This window comes from Schistocerca cancellata, chromosome 1 (assembly GCF_023864275.1).
Source record: "Schistocerca cancellata isolate TAMUIC-IGC-003103 chromosome 1, iqSchCanc2.1, whole genome shotgun sequence".
Lineage (NCBI taxonomy): Eukaryota > Metazoa > Arthropoda > Insecta > Orthoptera > Acrididae > Schistocerca > Schistocerca cancellata.
In genome coordinates this window covers 569,585,418-569,604,742 of record NC_064626.1, presented here as the reverse complement: position 1 = coordinate 569,604,742, position 19,325 = coordinate 569,585,418, and the positions used below count along the sequence as shown (strand labels likewise).

General features: G+C 43.5%; 1 protein-coding gene across 4 annotated transcripts in view; it reads left to right on the top strand.

The window, feature by feature from the left end:
• Positions 1-16,896: 16,896 nt before the first annotated feature.
• LOC126181517 (protein pellino-like) overlaps positions 16,897-19,325 on the top strand; it is a 145,206-nt gene continuing 142,777 nt past the window's right edge. For 2 of the 4 annotated variants that reach the window (XM_049924780.1, XM_049924777.1), the window contains exon 1: positions 16,897-16,986. In XM_049924780.1, the coding sequence (XP_049780737.1) occupies positions 16,967-16,986 (20 nt within the window). In that variant the 5' untranslated portion in view covers positions 16,897-16,966. Of the gene's footprint in view, positions 16,987-17,606; positions 17,639-18,037; positions 18,131-19,325 lie in introns of those variants that run through there. The other 2 variants (XM_049924778.1, XM_049924779.1) reach the window with 2 other exon arrangements.

The window sequence follows — 19,325 nt, the reverse complement described above, 5'->3', positions numbered from 1 at the left end:
TTTTCGATATTAATCAGGGAATTCAGACGAAACTTTTGAAGGTGAGTTCCCTACCTAATGAAACATCTGACGAAATTTCAAGATTTTGTATGAATACTATCGAAATGTTTGATATTGAGAAAAATAAATGTGTGGCATTTTGTGGAGACAACACCAACACAAACTTTGGTGGTTTAAAAAGACGAGGCAAATGCAACGTATTTACCAAATTAAAGGCAACATTGCATGAAAACAGTGAAGGCACAGGGTGCCCTGCACATGTTTTACACAATAGCGTGCAGACATCTGCTGACAGTTTAAGCTGTGATGTTGAAACTATCGTCATGAAGGTATACTCACACTTTTACTGTTAGAACAGAGAGGCTTAAGGAGTTCTGTGATTATGTGGGAACGGAATATATCAATGTAGTGTGTCACTCGAAAACTCGCTGGTTATCACTGTTTCCAGCAGTTGAAAGAGTAATCCGCCTGTTTGAACCGTTAAAGATTTTTTCCTAAATGATGACAAAGCCCCCAAAATATTGATTCAGTTTTTCAGTAACCCTTTAAGTGAAGCCTACTTATGGTTCATTCACAGTCAGTTTAGCACTTTGCAGCATGGGATAAAGGAAATTGAGGGAAGCACGAAAAGTGTAATAGGGGTAAATGATGTTTTGAAAAATACTCTGGAAACTGTTACTAAGAGGAGAGAACAGCAGTTCATTTCTTTTAATGTTAAATCTGTCCTTAAAAGAGCAGAAGTATCAGAAGCAGCGGAAAGGAGTTTTAGAGAAGAAGTTAACAAGTTTTATGACACTTGTGTAGAATATCTCAGCAAGTGGAGCGTCTCATATTTACCCTCATCGCCGGTGTTTGATTGGATGTTACTGAAGAGAGTGCCAAAATGGGAAAGTGTTGAAGAGACAGTTTCTTATTTGAAGAGTAAAGAGATTGAAATCGATGATTCCATTCTCTTTGATCAGTTCGGCATACTGACAAATTTTGTTGAAGAAAGTCTTCACAAGTGGAATGATGAAAAAAAACACCATTGGAATGTCATTAGAAGTGGGTGAGTTTTTTTAAAAGCTCTGACTGTCTTCAGCATTACTCTGAGTTGGTAATAATTGCAAGGCATTTATTTGCAAACCCAGCCCATAATGCCAATGTGGAAAAAATATTTTCGTTCATAAATATCCAGTGGACTGATGAAAGAAACAGAATGGAGGTGGACTCTCTTGAAGCAATCCTGCAGATCCTGTACAACTACAAAATGGATTGTGCCGAGTTTTATCACTGTGTCTCAAAGAACAAAGACATGATCAAGAAGGCTGGAGGCAGTGAAAAATACCTTTTTTTCCAAGGACAGTCAATTCCATCTACAAGTGCTCAGTAATATTAAAGCTCATGTTAATATTAATTGATTAAAAGTTGAATGGCTGTAAAATTTTGTAAAAACGTAATACATTACTTTAATTACATTTAAGAAACGTATACAGTAATAATTATACAGATAATCTAGATTATATCAGTCTTTTGTATCCTCTTATTAGTTATAATAATCAGGTTAACAAAATGTACCAACAAAACATTAATATTTAAAATTAAGAAACCCGGGTACATGTGGAATGAGGTGTCCATTGGCACCCGGGTGAATGTGTCCCGGTTTTCACCGAGAATAATTTGGTCACCCTAATATATGAGAAAGCACCACAATATCAAAACTGTAACTTACACACGAAGAACGTGATATATATACTCATTTCCGTTTGTAAATGCATAATAAACAGAAAAATAAAAGTTACGTTTTGCTGTTTGCAGATGAGAAGTTGTAGATTGTGTAACAGAATAGCTACCAAAGTAAATGTCCAACAGTATCATGTAAAGTATGTAAACTAACGCATACATCCACTCTTTTTGACAATTAGCTATAAATAGAGCTTTGATTTAATGTTATAAACAACACATAGTGCATCAGGTCGTTAATAAATATCTCAGCTGTGGACTATGAACAAATGATGTATAATATTTTACAACAATTATTCATTCACAATTGTAAATATTATGTACCAGAAGTTTCGCTAAATGTTAACAGATAACAACAATTTTACAGTTAGAAAATAAAAAATAATCCACTGAAGATAGCACAAAACATGCTGAAACATGTCTGGGTGAAACAAAACAGAAAAAAGGTGTCTTGCATAAGGCGGAATTCCTCTTCCCATTATTATTGTTATTATTATTATTATTATTATTATTATTATAAAATGTTCAAAATACAACTTTTTACTGATTCTGTCATTTCTAACCTGGTTTATTTAGTTTAGATTTACAAAACTTCTGCTCTCCCGATTTTTTCTTCCAGTATAATGAAAAATGCTTACATGAAACTGTGTCAACCACATAAAAAAAATTTGCCAATGTTGCTCATTTTAATTGACAACTCACGCTTGACCAAAAATTTGATCGCGGCAACATTTTTTTCTCAAAAAAGCACCTAATGCTTCCTAAAACAATTTCCCGGTATCTCTATGGATTCCGATTTCCCTGTACTGACACAGTTAAAGAAAACACTCTGTATAAGCAGATAACTCAGCTTCTAGGCGGCGTATTACGATGGAACACCTACCAGAATTTAAGTTAGACCTCCAAAAATACGGCTGTGGAAACCGCATCCAATTTCGTCTAGTAGCTTTTGCGTGGTTCGCGTACAAACATACGAACAGACAGACAAACAAACAACAATGCTAAAAATAATTGTTTTTGCTTCAGTTGGTGGTATAGAGACCCCGCATATTAAATTTTCTTACATATCTCCGATGTACAGACGTCGGCCAGTTACAGTTTAAATAGATGTACCAGGTGATCAAAAAGTCAGTATAAATATGAAAACTTAATAAACCACCGAATAATGTAGATAGAGAGGTAAAAATTGACACACATGCTTGGAATGACATGGGGTTTTATTAGAACAAAAAAAAAAAACAAAGTTCACAAAATGTCCGACAGATGGCACTGGACAGCAAAACTGCGCATGACAATCGTGTATAAAAGGAGCTATAATGAGAGAGAGAATCAGATGCGCCAGCAGTCGCAGCATGCTGGCGTTACCAGAAAAGACGCGTTTAGTGAAGCTGTATTATCAGAATGGGAAATGTGCTAGTTCATCGTTACGATCCTATCGCCATAGGAAGGGGATTCGAACGGGTAAAGGTCCGTTGACAAATGCAGCTCTGGCGAGAATGATTTCGAAGTTCGAAGCTACGGGTTGTTTAGACGATAGACCCCGTTGTGGCCGACCGAGCACAAGGCGTAATGCTGCTGAGACAGTTCAGGAAGGAATGGAGACTGTAGCGGGCTCGTCTATGCACGGGGAAGTCAGCGCTCGTGCAGTCGCACGTCGCACCGGCATTCCATACACTGCTGTTTGGTTTTACTGAGGCGTACCCTCCGATGCTATCCGTACAAAATCCATCGGCATCATGAACTGTTACCTGGCTATTTAGTGAAGCGGAGGGCATTTGCGGTGTAGCCGTTTCAAAAGATGGCGGAAGATGACGATTGGTTGAGTAACGTGTTTTGGACCGACGAAACTCATTTCACGCTCCGAGGGTCTGTTAACGCCCACAACTGCAGAATTTGGGCTACCGAAAATACTAGAACTGTCGTGGAAACTCCATTGCACGACGAGAAAGTCACGGTATGGGTTGGATTTACCACATCTACCGTTATCGGGCCTTTTTTCTTCGAGGAAATGAGTGATTCTGGTTTTGTAACTGCTACCGTGACGGGTGAGAGGCGCGCCGATATGTAACAGAATCGCATCATCCCCAGACTGGCTGATAAACACCTGCTGGAACGTACGATGTTTATGCAGGATGGCGCTCCACCCCATATTGCTAGACGCGTGAAAGATCTCTCGCGCGTCATTTGGTGATGATCGTGTGCTCAGCCGCCACTTTCGTCGTGCTTGGCCTCTCAGGTCCCCAGCCCTCATTCCGTGCGATTATTGGCTTTGGGGTTACCTGAAGTCGTAAGTGTATCGTGATCGACCGACATCTCTAGGGATGCTGAAAGACAACATTCGACGCCAATGCCTCGCCATAACACCGGACATGCTTTACAGTGCTGTTCACAACATTATTCCTCGACTACAGCTATTGTTGAGGAATGATGGTGGACATATTGAGCATTTCCAGTAAAGAACATCATCCTTGCTTTGTCTTACTTTGTTACGCTAATTGTTGCTATTCTGATCAGATGAAGCGACATTTGCCGGACATTTTTTGAACTTTTGTATTTTTTTGGTTCTAATAAAACCCCGTGTCATTCGAAGCATGTGTGTCAATTTGTACCTCTCTATCTACATTATTCCGTGATTTATTCAGTTTTCAAATTTATACTGACTTTTTGATCACCCGGTATATGTGCAGGTATACATTAGATGGTTCGTGTTGTCGCAAGGCCACCGCTACTGGTGTTGGGCAAGCGCGCAGCCCTATACGCACTATCACTGCTCATCTCACTGCGGACATCTCGCGGCGCTGTATACTAAGACGGTGGATATTTTTAAATACATCGGGAATCCGATGTATCGATATTTAAGAGTATCATTAACAGCCATCACTATATCGAAAACAGTTCGATATATCGACGAAAGCCCGCATCTCGTGGTCGTGCGGTAGCGTTCTCGCTTCCCACGCCCGGGTTCCCGGGTTCGATTCCCGGCGGGGTCAGGGATTTTCTCTGCCTCGTGATGGCTGGGTGTTGTGTGCTGTCCTTAGGTTAGTTAGGTTTAAGTAGTTCTAAGTTCTAGGGGACTTATGACCACAGCAGTTGAGTCCCATAGTGCTCAGAGTCATTTGAACCATATCGACGAAAAACACGTTGAAGTATCGGCCTATAAAAATATGGGCTGCACATTGTAAGTATATTGCCGGTTTTAGAGGTGTTTAAGTATTGATTTATTATTAGATATTCTGTGCAACAACAAGCTAGCAGCCTCCTTACCCCCCTTGGAGCAAGAATTGGCGATGATCCCTTTGCCAACAGTAGCTGCATGCAGACGGACTATAAAAGGTGGCCGATAAGTACGTCGTCCGGTTTCGTGACATATCTGATTTGTCTGGAACGCTAAATGTTGACTTGCCTGTCCTTCTTTTCATTTCTGCAAATGTCAGCGACGTAGCAGTTGTCGTGTCAAAACTGCGTGGTTAGGCAGTTTCTGTTGTTAGTACCGAGGGCCGATTACGTCAACAATTCCCCTCGCACGTCTTTGCCCACCGCAAAGACAAATGTTGTCATTTAGATCCTTGATCATCATTTTCAGCAACTGTTTTCGAAGAATACCGATGTGAAGGAGTAGCCCACTAGTTGTGCTAAAAACTATTTTAACGCAACTGGTGTACTATTTCTTCACACCGGAAATCTTGTTATTCCATTCAAACCGCCTGCTCGCAGTACAGTCAGATTACTTCTTTGTGCCGCCTATACTTGCTTCACACAGTCAGAGAAAGAGACTGGACGTGATGAAAACTCGAAAAGTAGTAAGACTCACATACACACTGAAAGTAAAATTACGTTTTACTACAATTTCAAAAGAAATATTTCAAATATTTACCGAAAATTGCAAAAAAATATAATACAAAATAAAACTATCAAGACTCGATATTGCGATTTCGGTATCGATATATCGAAGAAATATCGCCGACAGATACCGATATTTTTGGAAAAATAACGATATTTTACAAACTCTGCTACTATGTACCCAAGGCAAGTAGAAAAAAAAATGAGGTAGGACGTTCCGGTGGGCGGGGAAGGGAGGAGGGACGTCGCGCTATTATGGGCTAACGCGTGTCACGTCATCTGGAATACTGTTCCTCCGCGAGAGTTTAAAACCAGCTGAATGAATTAAGCGTTGTTAAGTGCTGACACACATTATTGAGCATCGCTTAAATCTGAGTTTATAAGTAATAAACTAATTAAATCTACGTTTCTAAGAAATAATTTCTTGCATGTTATAGCCACCTTCAAAGACTTATATTAAAAGCTACGACATGTCACTGCATTCATAGCTACTCAGTGCAGCTCAGGAAGATGACGCAGTCCACAAAGATTTTTCTTCGCAGCAAGTATTTTGTTTTTTGTTTTGGTTCTTGTCCTTATAAGTTCTTGTCCTTATAAGTGTCATGTGTTTTGGGAAAATGTAAGGTTGTTGTAGAAATTAACTTTGCATTACTCCGTCACACTTAGCTATATGTCGCCCATGAAAACTGCAAAATATCACTTCGTACTACTTTATTTTATTGAACCAGTCAATTGAAGGAGAAGTGAGTCCACCCTCGGGGATTACCGGTGATGTAATATGAATCCGGAAGAAATTTCTTTGAGATTGAACCCTTGGAACTGACAGTGAGCTTGCATGTAAATGCTGTGTAACCCACGAGGTATTTGAGTGCCTCTTGGGGTTCACAGTCATCACTAGTTGCTGGTTCATCACTAGGAAACTGCAACAGATCTCGTTCTTGTTCGTTGAAATTAGCGCCATCCAAATCAGGTTTCATATTTACAGTTACGTTTTACACAACTCGCTTGTGATGAACTTCATGATGCCTTTCTATTATTGTACGACTAATGACAGTAAGATTCCATAATTATGGATTCCAGTAGCAGATACAATTCTTGTTTGTACATACACACCCAGTTACGAGTCAACAGGTGTAGAAACGCAGTTTTTGTGCTGAGTTGAGCGAGCGAGCAAATGAGCTCGGCCTACCTTCGTGAGGTATGCGCAGCGGCCTGTCTTTCTCGTAGGCTTCGGTTTCACCCGAGGCCCACCGTCTCACCTGCAGTCTGCAAAGGAAGCTTTTTTTTCCTTTATTGTTATTGTAAAAGCTTGTACAAAAGGTAGGCCGGCAGCGGCCTATCTACGCCGCTCTTCGGCCATAGAAAACCAGAGGACAGTTAACATGTAGTCAGAGATACAGAAAAATATGAATATGAGAAAACCGGTGACACACATAATGATAATAACGAAGACGTTCTAACTGAAGACACTGAATTGCATAAGCAAGTGCAACCGTACACGAAGGCACAATGAGTACACTGTCGAACGATGGAGGGCACTGAAGAGACACAATTGCACTGGAACGGAGAAAAACTGCACAGAAAACACTGACGATGATCTTCGACACACAGCACACACTATTACACGAAAAAAGGGGAAGCTGCCACAGAGAATAGGGGACGGTAGGAGGGAGGTGGCGGGGATGCCAGCAGGAAAGACGAAGTGAGTGGGGGGGACAGTGTAAGGTTGGATGTGAAAGCCCGGGGGGAGGGGAGGAGAGGGAGAGAGGAGGGGGAAGGAAGTTAGGAGGGAGAGAAGGGAAAGAGGGAGCCCTGGAGGAAAAATTCATGAGGAGGAAGGGGAGGATAAAATCTGGTAGGAGGGGTAGATGGAGGGGACAAGGGCATAATCTGGGAGGGAGAGCTGGCGGAAGCCACCTTGGGCATGGGTGGTAAGATGGAGAGTGGGTGGGATACAGGAATACAGGCGTGGCAGCAGATTGGGGTGGGAAAGGACGGGAGGGACAAGCGGGTGAGGGGGATCAAGTTTACAGGAGGTGTAAAGGATTCGTATCCGTTCAAGGAAGAGGAGGAGGTGTGGGAAATGACCTAATTCGTAGAGGAGCCACATGGGGGATGGGAGGCGGATGTGATAAGCGAGGCGGAACGCATGGTGTTCCAGGATTTGAAGGGACTTGTAGTAGGTCTGAGGGGCAGAGATCCAGGTGGGATGGGCATAACAGAGAATGGGGCAGATGAGGATTTATAAGTGTGGAGGACAGTGGAGGGGTCCAAACCCCATATGCAGCTGGAGAGGTGTTTGAGGAGGCGGAGTTGGAAGCGTGTCTTGGCTTGGATTGTCTGGAGATGGGGGGTCCAGGAAAGGGTAGGGTTGAGGTTGATAGGACAGCCGTAGATAGTGATATAAAAATCAAGGAGACGGAAGGAAGGGGTGGCTACAATGATTGCCTGGGTTTCGGAAGGATTGACCTTGAGCAGCCACTGGTTACACCAGGTGGTGAACTGGTCAAAATGGGATTGGAGAAGGTGCTTGGAGCATTGCAGGGTGGCGGCGAGGGTAAGGAAGGTGGTGTCATCGGCGTATTGGAGAAAGTATATGGGGGTGACGGCGGCGGCATGTCTGCTGTATAAGGAAGGTAGAGAAGAGGGGAGAGGATGGAACCTTGGGGCACACTGGCGCAAGAGTGAAAAGTGTAGGAATCTGTGGTATGGATGGTGACGTAGGAAGGATGTTGAGAAAGGAAGGAGGCGATCAGATGGACGTAGTTAACAAGGAGGTTGGAGGTTTGGAGCTTGAAGAGGAGACTGGAATGCTATACAAGGTCATAAGCACGTTCAAGGTCGAGAGAGAGGAAGATGCTGGAGTGACAGGAATTTATTTGTTCGGAGAGGAGGTGAGTGAGAAGATCATCTGGAGAGAAGGATGGTCGAAAGCCACATTGGGTAGAGGGAAGGAGGTGGTGCAGGTGGAGGTGCTGGTGGATGCGTCGGGTGAGGATGGATTCCAGGACCTTGCTGAAGACGGAGGTAAGGCTGATGGGATGGTAGAAGGAGACAGCGGACAGTGGTTTGTCTGGTTTGAGGAATATTAGGATCTGGGAGGTTTTCTACAGGTCGGGGTAGAAGCCAGTAGACAAGGCCACATTATATAGTCTGGCCAGGGTGGTGAGGAAGGATGCAGGAGCTTCATGGAGGTGACGGTAGGTAACACGGTCATGACCGGGAGCGGCGTTGTGTTTCGTGCGTAGTGTAGCTATGATATCTTGAGTGGTGATGGGGGTGTTGAGTTCAGTGTGTGGAATTTATGTCCAAGTACTGGAAGCCAGGAGCAAGTGGAGGGGCAGAGGTGTCAGTTCAATCAAGGAAATCAGGGAAGAGGGTGTAGTCGAACTGGAGATCATCAGGGATGGTAAGGGTATCGGAAAGGTATGAAGCAAAATGGTTGGCATTACTAAGGTTATCAGGAAAGGGTAATCATGAAGGAGAGGGTTTAGACCCAGTAAGGCGGCGGAAGGATGACCAGTACTTAGACAAGTTAATAGGTAGGGTAGCATTGAGGCGGGTGCATGTCTGTCACCAGTCTCGGCGTTACTTGGCCGCGAGCAAGTTTCGTACATGTCTTAGAAGTTGCCGGTGGTGTTGCAGTGTGTCCCAGTCCCGTGTGTGAAGGAATTCATGGTAGAGACAGTGGAATTAATGAAGGAGGAAGAAGGCCTGTGGGGGTAAGGTGGGGTGGTGCAGGTGGATGTCGGTGGTAGGGATGTGAGCCTCAATGGCCTCAGACAAGGTCTGCTGGAGAAAGGAGGCGGCACGGGCTATATCATTGGGGAGGTGGTAGGCGAGAGGGTGGCAATCGATCCAGGTAGTGAGGGTATCCCGGTAGGCATTCCAGTTGGCACGGGAATAGTCAGTGGACATATTTTGGGGGAGTGTCGATGCTATGATCTGGGTGGGGGTGACGGCCATCTGATACGGTGAGGTGGACAGGGAGATGGTCAGTGCTAACAGGGTTAAGGGCGTCCACCATTATGCGTCCAAGGAGGTCGGGGGAGGCCAGGACGACATCGTGAGTGGTATTGGATTTGGAGCGGCTGTGGTGGGGAAGTGGAAGGAGGTCACCTTGGAGTGTGGTGAGGAACCGATGTCACCGCCGTAACTGGGTGGCGGGATGATTATGGATGTTGAGGTTGGCAGCAATCATGTAGGAGGAGAAGGTACAGTCGATGTGGGAAAGGAAGTCAAAGGGAATAGGGGTAGAGGGGCGGACATAGGCGGTGGCACAGGTAATGGTAAGACCGGGCAAGAAGATACTAAGGATCAGGTGTTCTGTGGGGTCGGGAAGGAGGGGTTGGAGCTGAACAGGGATCTAGCGGTGGTGGCCAATGCTGCCTGCCACATGCTATCAGGAGGGGTTTATCGGAGCAGTGAAGGAGGTAGGGCGATGTGTGTACGTGATGGTGGGGATGGAGAAAGGTTTTTTTTAGGAGGAAGGCATCCACGCGGTGGGTCATGAGGGTATGCATGAGGAGATTCTTGTTAATGGGAAGGGGGTGGATGTTGAACAAGATATGGTGCTGTCACGCCATTATGGGAACTTAGACGAGGGTGTTGAGACGTGAGAAGATAAAGTGGGCCTGGTTATGGGAGTAGGTGGAGAAAATATTAAGGTGGAAGACAGAGCGGGCTGCGAGGGAAATCTGTTGGAGAGTATGGGGCCGCTGGAATGGACAGACATTGGTAAGAAAGCGAATGATGTCCTCGGTGGTGGTGGTGGGGGGGGTGATGAAGGGAGTTTCCAGGAGGCGTGGGGGCATCCAGAGGTCGGACGGGGTCGGTGAGTTCAGGAGTGGAGGGGGGTTCGGGCCGGGAAGCTAATATGGCATGCCCAGCTATATACCAACATGTAACACGGACGGTATGTCAGTTCCGCCTGGGCTCTGTGCGGAGCGCTCGCTGCAGCGACAGGACGTGAAGTGCTATTGTCCAAAGTTGTGCGCACGCCAGCAAATTGTCGCGTTGCTGTTTTAACGGCGAAGGCAAAATTGTCGTGAAGGCACGCCCGCAACATTATGGACAAGGGAAGGGGAAAGTGAAAGGACGAATCGAGAGATCAAGAAGCTGCGAATGTCGAGTATGCTGAACATTCCGAGCCAACAAACCCGAAAAACACGGCAAAACTGACCGACGAGCAAATAGGACGCAACTCTGCAGACCGAAAGTTGGGCAGCCTCGACAGCCTATTCTGTATCTTTCATACCGATCGGTGTAGTAGGTTAGTCTCGATAGTGACGTCATTTTCGGTTCTTTATCGAAATATCCTATTCAGTAAGCTTCTCAGACCTGTAACCGAACAGCCCTCCCACCGATTTTACGACAATTGTACCGAGAGGTTTTGGATTTCGGTGTGGCCTTGTCAATCAGTGAGCTGCGGTTTATGTACACCTATAATTTGTTATTTTAAACATATTTAGCGGTTTTGGCTTTGGATTTAGTGATTATGTTACTAAAGAATCACCAGAGGATGCATCCGGTTGGAAAGTGAGTTCATAAAAGACTATTTTCCTTTGTTAGAAATATGGTTAGGTTAGGTTGTTACTGTGAATGATTACATAAAAAATACGTTATCGGTCAATATTCTCTCAAAATACGTGTTATTTTTATGCAAATAAGAGTTTAAAGATCATTAAACATCAAGACATCGGCTCTGCTTACATATATTACGTGAGTGTGAACTGACGTTACAAGTGACTTTGTGTACTTTTCCCCTCAAATGGTTTAGTTAGTAATTATCGAAACGTGTTTACAACTTTCAAGTAACAATGGAAAGCAATTACGGGAAGCCTGATATCGGAAATGAAGCCTGATATCGGAAACCTTCCAAACTATCATGCATTTATGACTTACTCAGCACCGTTTGGCAATATCAGCCTACGTTCCTCAACACAATAATGCAAGAAATGAGCGCTGTGTGTGTGTGTGTGTGTGTGTGTGTGTGTGGCCAAGTAGTTTGCGCGCGGGAATGCCATACGAAAGGCCTTGGGTTCGCGTACAGATGGGTAGCAAAAATTTTTTTTTCCTCTTCACATATGCAACACGTTCTGAGACAATGTTATTCGTGTAAGTTACGATTTTTCTGCAGTAATCGTTGTTACTTACAAGTAAGAGCGCACTTCCTCAGTAATTATTTCGTGATTTATGTATGTTTAAAAAACGAAATATGAAATTGCTGGAGATGAAATCGCTGTGAGTTAAACAACCGACAGTGACCTTTATATTTTTTCTTATCAGAAATAATTCACCTTTTTTTCCGAATATGTAGCGATTTCAGAATTGCAGTTAGACACGAATCTAACAGCACAACTTAAATTACTGGGAATGTAACTTGCGGCAGTCATCTTCATAACCTTGCTTGTCACAGCTGTTTATCTGCGATCGAATCGTCAATAACAGTAGACAGAGATGAAAGATCTCTGCCGTAATATGTTTAGACTGTAGCACGATATACGAAACATGTTCATTCGTGAGATGCATGTTATAAACTTCGACGTACTGCAGGAGCTCTCGAAAATGCGTTTTTTTTCAGTTTTGTTTTTAAGACCCAAATCGTTGACGTATTGTATAGGGAAAAGGGCTACTTAATCATTTGAATCTCTAGGACCGAGTATTAACCACATTCTGTTTATCTTCTTAGTCTTTGAAACTCTCAGAATCAATTTTTCGGGTGTTTTTATAGATGTATTAGTACAATGTGATACTCCACACTATTCCTAACTCATTTTCCAAAACATGGTGTCAGTGTGAATGAGAAAAAGATGACATAATGTGGCATTTACGACATCTGCAGAATACAGTCAAATACGCTATCGTTATTATGCATGCATGGAAACATGTGGTCAGCAAAAGTGTAAAAATTTCTATGTGTTTCAGCTGAGAATCATGGAAATGATTATACCGCGCCTGATACTGTCAAGGAGGAGGCAAGAGCAACGAAGGCGGGCATGTCAGCTCGATGGAATGCGGCGTCACGCGTTGTGGCAACGTAATCTCAGTTTTCGGTACTTCAAAGAATAGCGCGCCTTTGTCGTCTGCTAGCCGCTTTGTATTCGTGGCGCTGTGCGCACTACAGTGCGCATGCGCGGATCTGCGGATGCTTGCTTTTGATTGGCTTGCGCGACGCGACAACGGCGCTTCGGTTCTCTAGACCCGAACGGTATCGCTACCGAAATGCATACTGAATAATGCAGGGGCTCTAATTCGAGTACTAGACCGAAACGATCGGCACAATGGGGGAAAGATACACGATTCCGCCAGCGCAGATGCCAGAAACAACGAGCGATGCTGCCAAGCCGACGCACCGACACACCCGATCTACATCTGGTACCAGGATAAAGATTGGGCAGAGTTTGTCGACAGACTGGAACAAGTCGTGGCGGTAGAGGTGACCAGCCTGGTCGACAACTCGCTACTTGCAAACCGACGACCGACGCGGAACCGTGGAGGGAGGTGAAGAAGAAGAGGAAGGGCGTAGACAAGGCTTTTGTGAGAGGACTGCCCTGGCTGTGCAACGAAGACACCGTCAAGAAAGGCCTGCTGCTGCGGGGATACGAGAATGTGACAGTGAAACTCCACAACTGGATCAATAAGCAAAGACCACCCGCTCTTCATACTGGCTGTGGAAACGGCCAGAGGAGAGCAGAAACGGCCTGCACCAGAAACTTACGAGATGAAGAAGCTCGTGGGCTTCCCAGTAACGGTTACGCCTCTACCAGCGGAGCTAGACACGAAGCCCCAATGCTTCAAGTGTCAGCAAGAAGTACATGTGGCAAAATACTGCCCCAACCAGACGAAGTGCGTGAAGTGCGGAGACAGCCACGACAGTCGCAGCTGCACACGCAAAAGAGAACGATGTCTGCAGGCCTCAACACCAGCCAGGAGACAGCGGGACAAACCGACTGCGGGCGCAAACCGCCGCCAGTGAGAGTGGCGGTGGAGGTGGGCGACTGCCGGGGCTCGGGCGACGATACAATGCCGTCGAACACCAAGGAGAAGAAGCCGCCACAGTGACTGGGCGACGCAACGAACGCTTCCGAATGGCGCTCCACAACGAAATGGAGGCAGCCTGCCTGAGGCTGAAGGAGACCTTCCGCCCGCGCCCACAATTGGAAATGCGAGCGACGCAGGACACCGCCCGGACAAGAATTGAAGCTGCCACCCAGACTGCCCTGGTACCGGAAACGAACGCCAGAAAGGAGAAAAGGCTACTCATAAACCGAGCAGTCCAAACCAGGGAGTTCAAATCAAATGGTTCAAATGGCTCCGAGCACTATGCGACTTAACTTCTTAGGTCATCAGTCGCCTAGAACTTAGAACTAATTAAACCTAACTAACCTAAGGACATCACACACATCCATGCCCGAGGCAGGATTCGAACCTGCGACCGTAGCGGTCACGCGGTTCCAGACTGAAGCGCCTTTAACCGCACGGCCACACCGGCAGGCCCGGGGAGTTCATAAACTGGCTAACAGCATAGTAAACTCTGAAGTAATACGCGCAATCGATTTCTCCAAGCTCGACGCAGCGCAACGGAGAAGTGCAAACGTTAACGTCAGGAACTGGCTAGAAATCCGAAAAAAAAATAATTCGGAAATGAAGAAAGAGAAGAAGAAGAGGGAAGAGCGCCGGGAAGACACCACCGACCGCAAAAACCATACCCCTCTCCATGCTACCCTATCCTGTGCAAGCTTCTTCATATACCAGTACTTACTGCAACCTACGTCCTTCTGAATCTGTTTAGTGTATTCCTCTCTTGGTCTCCCTCTACGATTTTTACTCTCCATGCTTCCCTCCAGTACTAAATTGGCGATCCCTTGATGCCTCAGAATATGCCCTACCAACCAATCCCTTCTTCTAGTCAAATTGTGCCACAAATTTCTCTTCTCTCCGTTTCTATTCAATACCTCCTCATTAGTTATGTGATCTACCCATCTAATCTTCAGCATTCTTCTGTAGCACTATATTTCGAAAGCTTCTATTCTCTTCTTGTCTAAACTAGTTATCGTCCACGTTTCACTTCCATACATGGCTAATCCCAATACAAATACTTTCAGTAATGACTTCCTGACGCTTTAAATCTACACTCGATGTTAACAAATTTCTCTTCTTCAGAAATGCTTTCCTTGCCATTGCCAGTCTACATTTTATATCCTCTCTACTTCGACCATCATCAGTTAGTTTGCTCCCAAAATAGCAAAACTCCTTTACTACTTTAAGCGTCTCATTTCCTAATCTAATTTCCGCAGCATCAGCCTATTTAATTCGACTACATTCCATTATGCTCGTTTTGCTTTTGTTGATGTTCATCTTATATCCTCCTTTCAAGACACTGTCCATTCCGTTCAGCTGCTCTTCCAGGTCCTTTGCTGTCTCTGAGAGAATTACAATGTCGTCGGCGAACCTCAAAGCTTTTATTTCTTCTCCATGGATTTTAATTCCCACTTCGAATTTTTGGTTTGTTTCCTTTACTGCTTGCTAAATATACAGATTGAATAACATCGGGGAGAGGCTACAATCCTGTCTCACTCCCTTCCCAACCACTGCTTCCCTTTCATGCTCCTCAACTCTTATAACTGCCATCTGCTTTTTGTACAAATTGTTAATAGCTTTTCACTCCCTGTATTTTATCCCTGCCACCTTCAGAATTTGAAAGAGAGTATTCCAGTCAACATTGTCAAATGCTTTCTCTAAGTCTACAAATGCTAGAAACGTAGGTTTGCCTTTCCTTAATCTATTTTCTGAGATAAGTCGTAGGGTCACTATTGCCTCATGTGTTCCAATATTTCTACGGAATCCAAGCTGATCTTCCCCGAGGTCGGCTTCTACCAGTTTTTCCATTCGTCTGTAAAGAATTCGTGCTAGTATTTTGTAGCCGTGGCTTATTAAATTGATAGTTCGGTAATTTTTACATCTGTCAACACCTGCTTTCTTTGTGATTGGAATTATTATATTCTTCTTGAAGTCTGAGGGTATTTCGCCTGTCTCATACATCTTGCTCACTAGATGGTAGAGTTTTGTTAGACCTGGCTCTCCCAAGCTTCAGTAGTTCTAATGGAATGTTGTCTACTCCCGGGGCCTTGTTTCGACTTAAGTACTCTGTCAGACTCTTCGCGCAGTATCATATCTCCTATTTCATATTCATCTACATTCTCTTCCATTTCTATAATATTGTCCTCAAGAACATCGCCCCTCTTTAGACCCTCTATATACTCCTTCCACCTTTCTGCTTTCCTTTCTTTGCTTAGAACTGGGTTTCCATCTGAGCCCTCAATTATAATAAAGTACCCCATTAAATGCCGCGCTGGATTAGCCGAGCGGTCTCAGGCGCTGCAGTCATAGACTGTACGGCTAGTCCCGGCGGAGATTCGAGTCCTCCCTCGGGCATGGGTGTGTGTGTGTTTGTCCTTAGGATAATTTAGGTTAAGTAGTGTGTAAGCTTAGGGACTTACGACCTTAGCAGTTAAGTCCCATAAGATTTCACACACCCTTAAATAGTGATGAATAAAATAAAGGGAATAAATATGTGTAACACTACGGCCGAATAGAGGACGAAGAAGCTCTACAGCGGCCTGCCCTATCCCCTTCAGGGAAGGCAATAAAAGGTATAACAAAAAAATTAAAAAAGACGGCACGTGGCTCCAGAGAAAGAACTGCGATTGGCTGGTGACTGTTCTCTCCCCACTACACAAGATGAAGCTCTCCTACGCGAAGTTGCATACCACTTACGCAGTTATTCAAAGTAAGACAAGGGGAAAGTAGGCGCATAGAGCCAGTCACAGAAGAGTGAAATACAATATTTTACCTTACATCATGGTTTCTAAAACATGAGTGCGTTGCTTCTCTTTGCACGAGTACCTATGTAAAATAATACCTACTTAGTTACCTCAATAAATCCTCAAAGTACAGCTTGTAATTTGAGATTCAAAATATATGGAAGAATATTAGTTTTTATTTTTTTTATTTTTCTGTTATTTTATTTATCGTCCTCGAATATTCGGACTGTTTTCCTACACATGCTGACATCAGTTTACATTTTGGAAGAAAGAACGTGCATCGTGTGTTCTAGTGCAATCGTATCCTTTGCAATATGCAAATCACTCAAAAACTGGTTTACTCTTACTGAAACGTGTTGCATATTTAACGTGACCCCGCAAGATGCACATGCGCCACCGAGTAAACCATTCCAGGGACGAACGGGTACTTCTGAAGGGCGGGAAAGCCTGTGCTTATTGCTACTTGCTGATAAGTTCGGCTGTATTCGTAGGCATTCGGTGTGAGACGAAGCTGCAAGGTCGCTGTTCGGTTGTTAGCTGCGGAGTGCAGACGTAGAAACTGGAAACACATAGTGAGAATGAACAGAAGAGGATCGTTGTAAGTGTATTATCTGCTGTATTGGATTGAATTTGCGTGTACTATGGGTCATGGACAGCTTTGATTTACAGAAGACGTGCTGGCGAAAATATATGGCTTTGTTTTCTTCTGTGGTGCACAAAGAAGAACGAACGATAGGGCGTTTTCTCAAACAGCTTTCCGTTATTGTTTTATTTTATGAAAATATATTACGAAGATGATAGTGTTCGTAATTTACAATGATTAACACTCGTTTGCCGTACGGTATTTGATTTGTTCGGGTGTGGAATAATTTTTTTAGTAGTACATGCGTGTACTTTCTATTTGGGCTTTGTGAACTTTAGTGATAGTGTTTGTTTTTTTCTGGTTACATACTGATAAGAGTTCATTTTAAATAAGTGTTGTGAATGGTTGTTTGTTGGTGTCTGAACACTGGAAATACAATACGGGAGAGCCCATAATAAATGTAAACAAACGATTACAAATGTCGAAGAATACAGGAAAGGAATTTCAAACGTTACGTGCGTAACATATTGAGAAGGTTGCTGCGAATATATTTTTTTTTTCCACAGTTTGTAAAGTTCCAGTTATGTTATTCTCTGGCTACGCATTTATGTTCAGCTGATGTAGTTTGAATATAGTCTACTCGTAATGGCATGCACCTACCGATAAGGTAAACTGACTTTACAATATGTAGCTCCAGTTCTCATGAAAACGAGGCATCTAAAATTTTGTAAAAAATGGTATACTGAGACTGTTCGTAAGAAAACCATAAATGTCACAAGTAATCTAGCTGGTATAGTTTTGGAACAATCAGTCATTATTTGTTTGCCAGATTTGTGAAAATATTGGCTTTGTGTTAGGCCTACATAGAAAATTGTGCCCTGTCTGCGGGATTATTCATTATAGCTACACGTATTATATTGAGATCATTATGAAGCCATCTCTATTTCTTGATGCTATTGACACTTTTAAGTACTGGTACCAGTCAGATTTTATTAATGGTACTATAAAAGAGAGCTTTCCTTATTTTTTTTTTTTTTTTACTTATTGTTGGATGGGAACCTTTATTAGTTAGATCTGAAAGTAAATAATAAAGTGAAAAATGAGGAAGTTGCATTGTGAAACTTCCACCACACACAACTGACCAGCTGCAACTCTTCAGGTAAGTGTTGCTTCAAGCCATTCAAGTGTGTTTGGGCTACTGAGTTGATTCAGTGGCAAAAAAGCAATTGGAGAACACCCTCTAAATCAGAATTTCCATGTCTTACCTGCAAAGTATATGACCATGTCCTTCAAAGTGTAAAAATATAATTTCAGGCTTCAGTAACACAGACAGTGCTCTGCCCTCATGTTAGATCTCAGTATCATGTTCATCAGCTTGATCCTGAAAAAGTTCAGGGATACAATACACAAAGAAATCAAATTACTCCATCAATGTCACTGGTGGTGGTCTTGATCAGGGTCAAATTATTTCTGAAGATTATGCAATGTTGCTTTCCTGTGGTGGATGTGAGGTCGAAGCTAGTGATTCTGCTAGAAGAAATGCAACCTGTTTGTAGCAGAGGATCGTCAGCAAATTTTGAGCACTTATTCTTTCAGAGAATTAATGACAAAGACCAACTGACAAATTTGTGACCAGCATAGTTAGACCCATTGTTATAGGTAATAACCTCAGAGTAATACTGCAAAAATTCTCCAAACACAAAGAAGCAAGCTAAAAGCAGATGAGCCAGAAGCTATGCATGTGATCTAAGCTGTGTCAGTTACATGACAGAGAAAGAAAATTGACGAGTTGACTCTGATTAGACATCGCTGAAGAGTGAAAACAGCATGAATGGGGAATCTGCATCCAATTCTATTGTAATAATTGATTCTTAATTCTGCACTTGTATGTGGAAGAGCATGTATCTTGGCTTAATTTCAAGGAGAAAAGGAATTCATACAGTTACAGATATGTCTGCACCATACAGAAGTACTGGAAAAATGATGTAGAAGTTATGCATGTGAAGTCTGTGAATAAGATCGAAATGGTTATTAAATGAGTACGTCATTTCTCTTATTAATAAGAGTGACATGATGGGGAAAATTGCAATTCACGTTACGTTTGTGGCCGAGCGGTTAAAGGTGCTACAGTCTGGAACCGCACGACCGCTACGGTCGCAGGTTGGAATCCTGCCTCGGGCATGGATGTGTGTGATGTCCTTAGGTTAGTTAGGTTTAACTAGTTCTAAGTTCTAGGGGACTTATGACCACAGCAGTTGAGTTCCATAGTGCTCAGAGCCATTTGAGCCATTTGTTACGTTTGAGGAGAGAAATATCAGAAGGGGGTTTGGCTTCTCATTTAATGGTTCTATTGA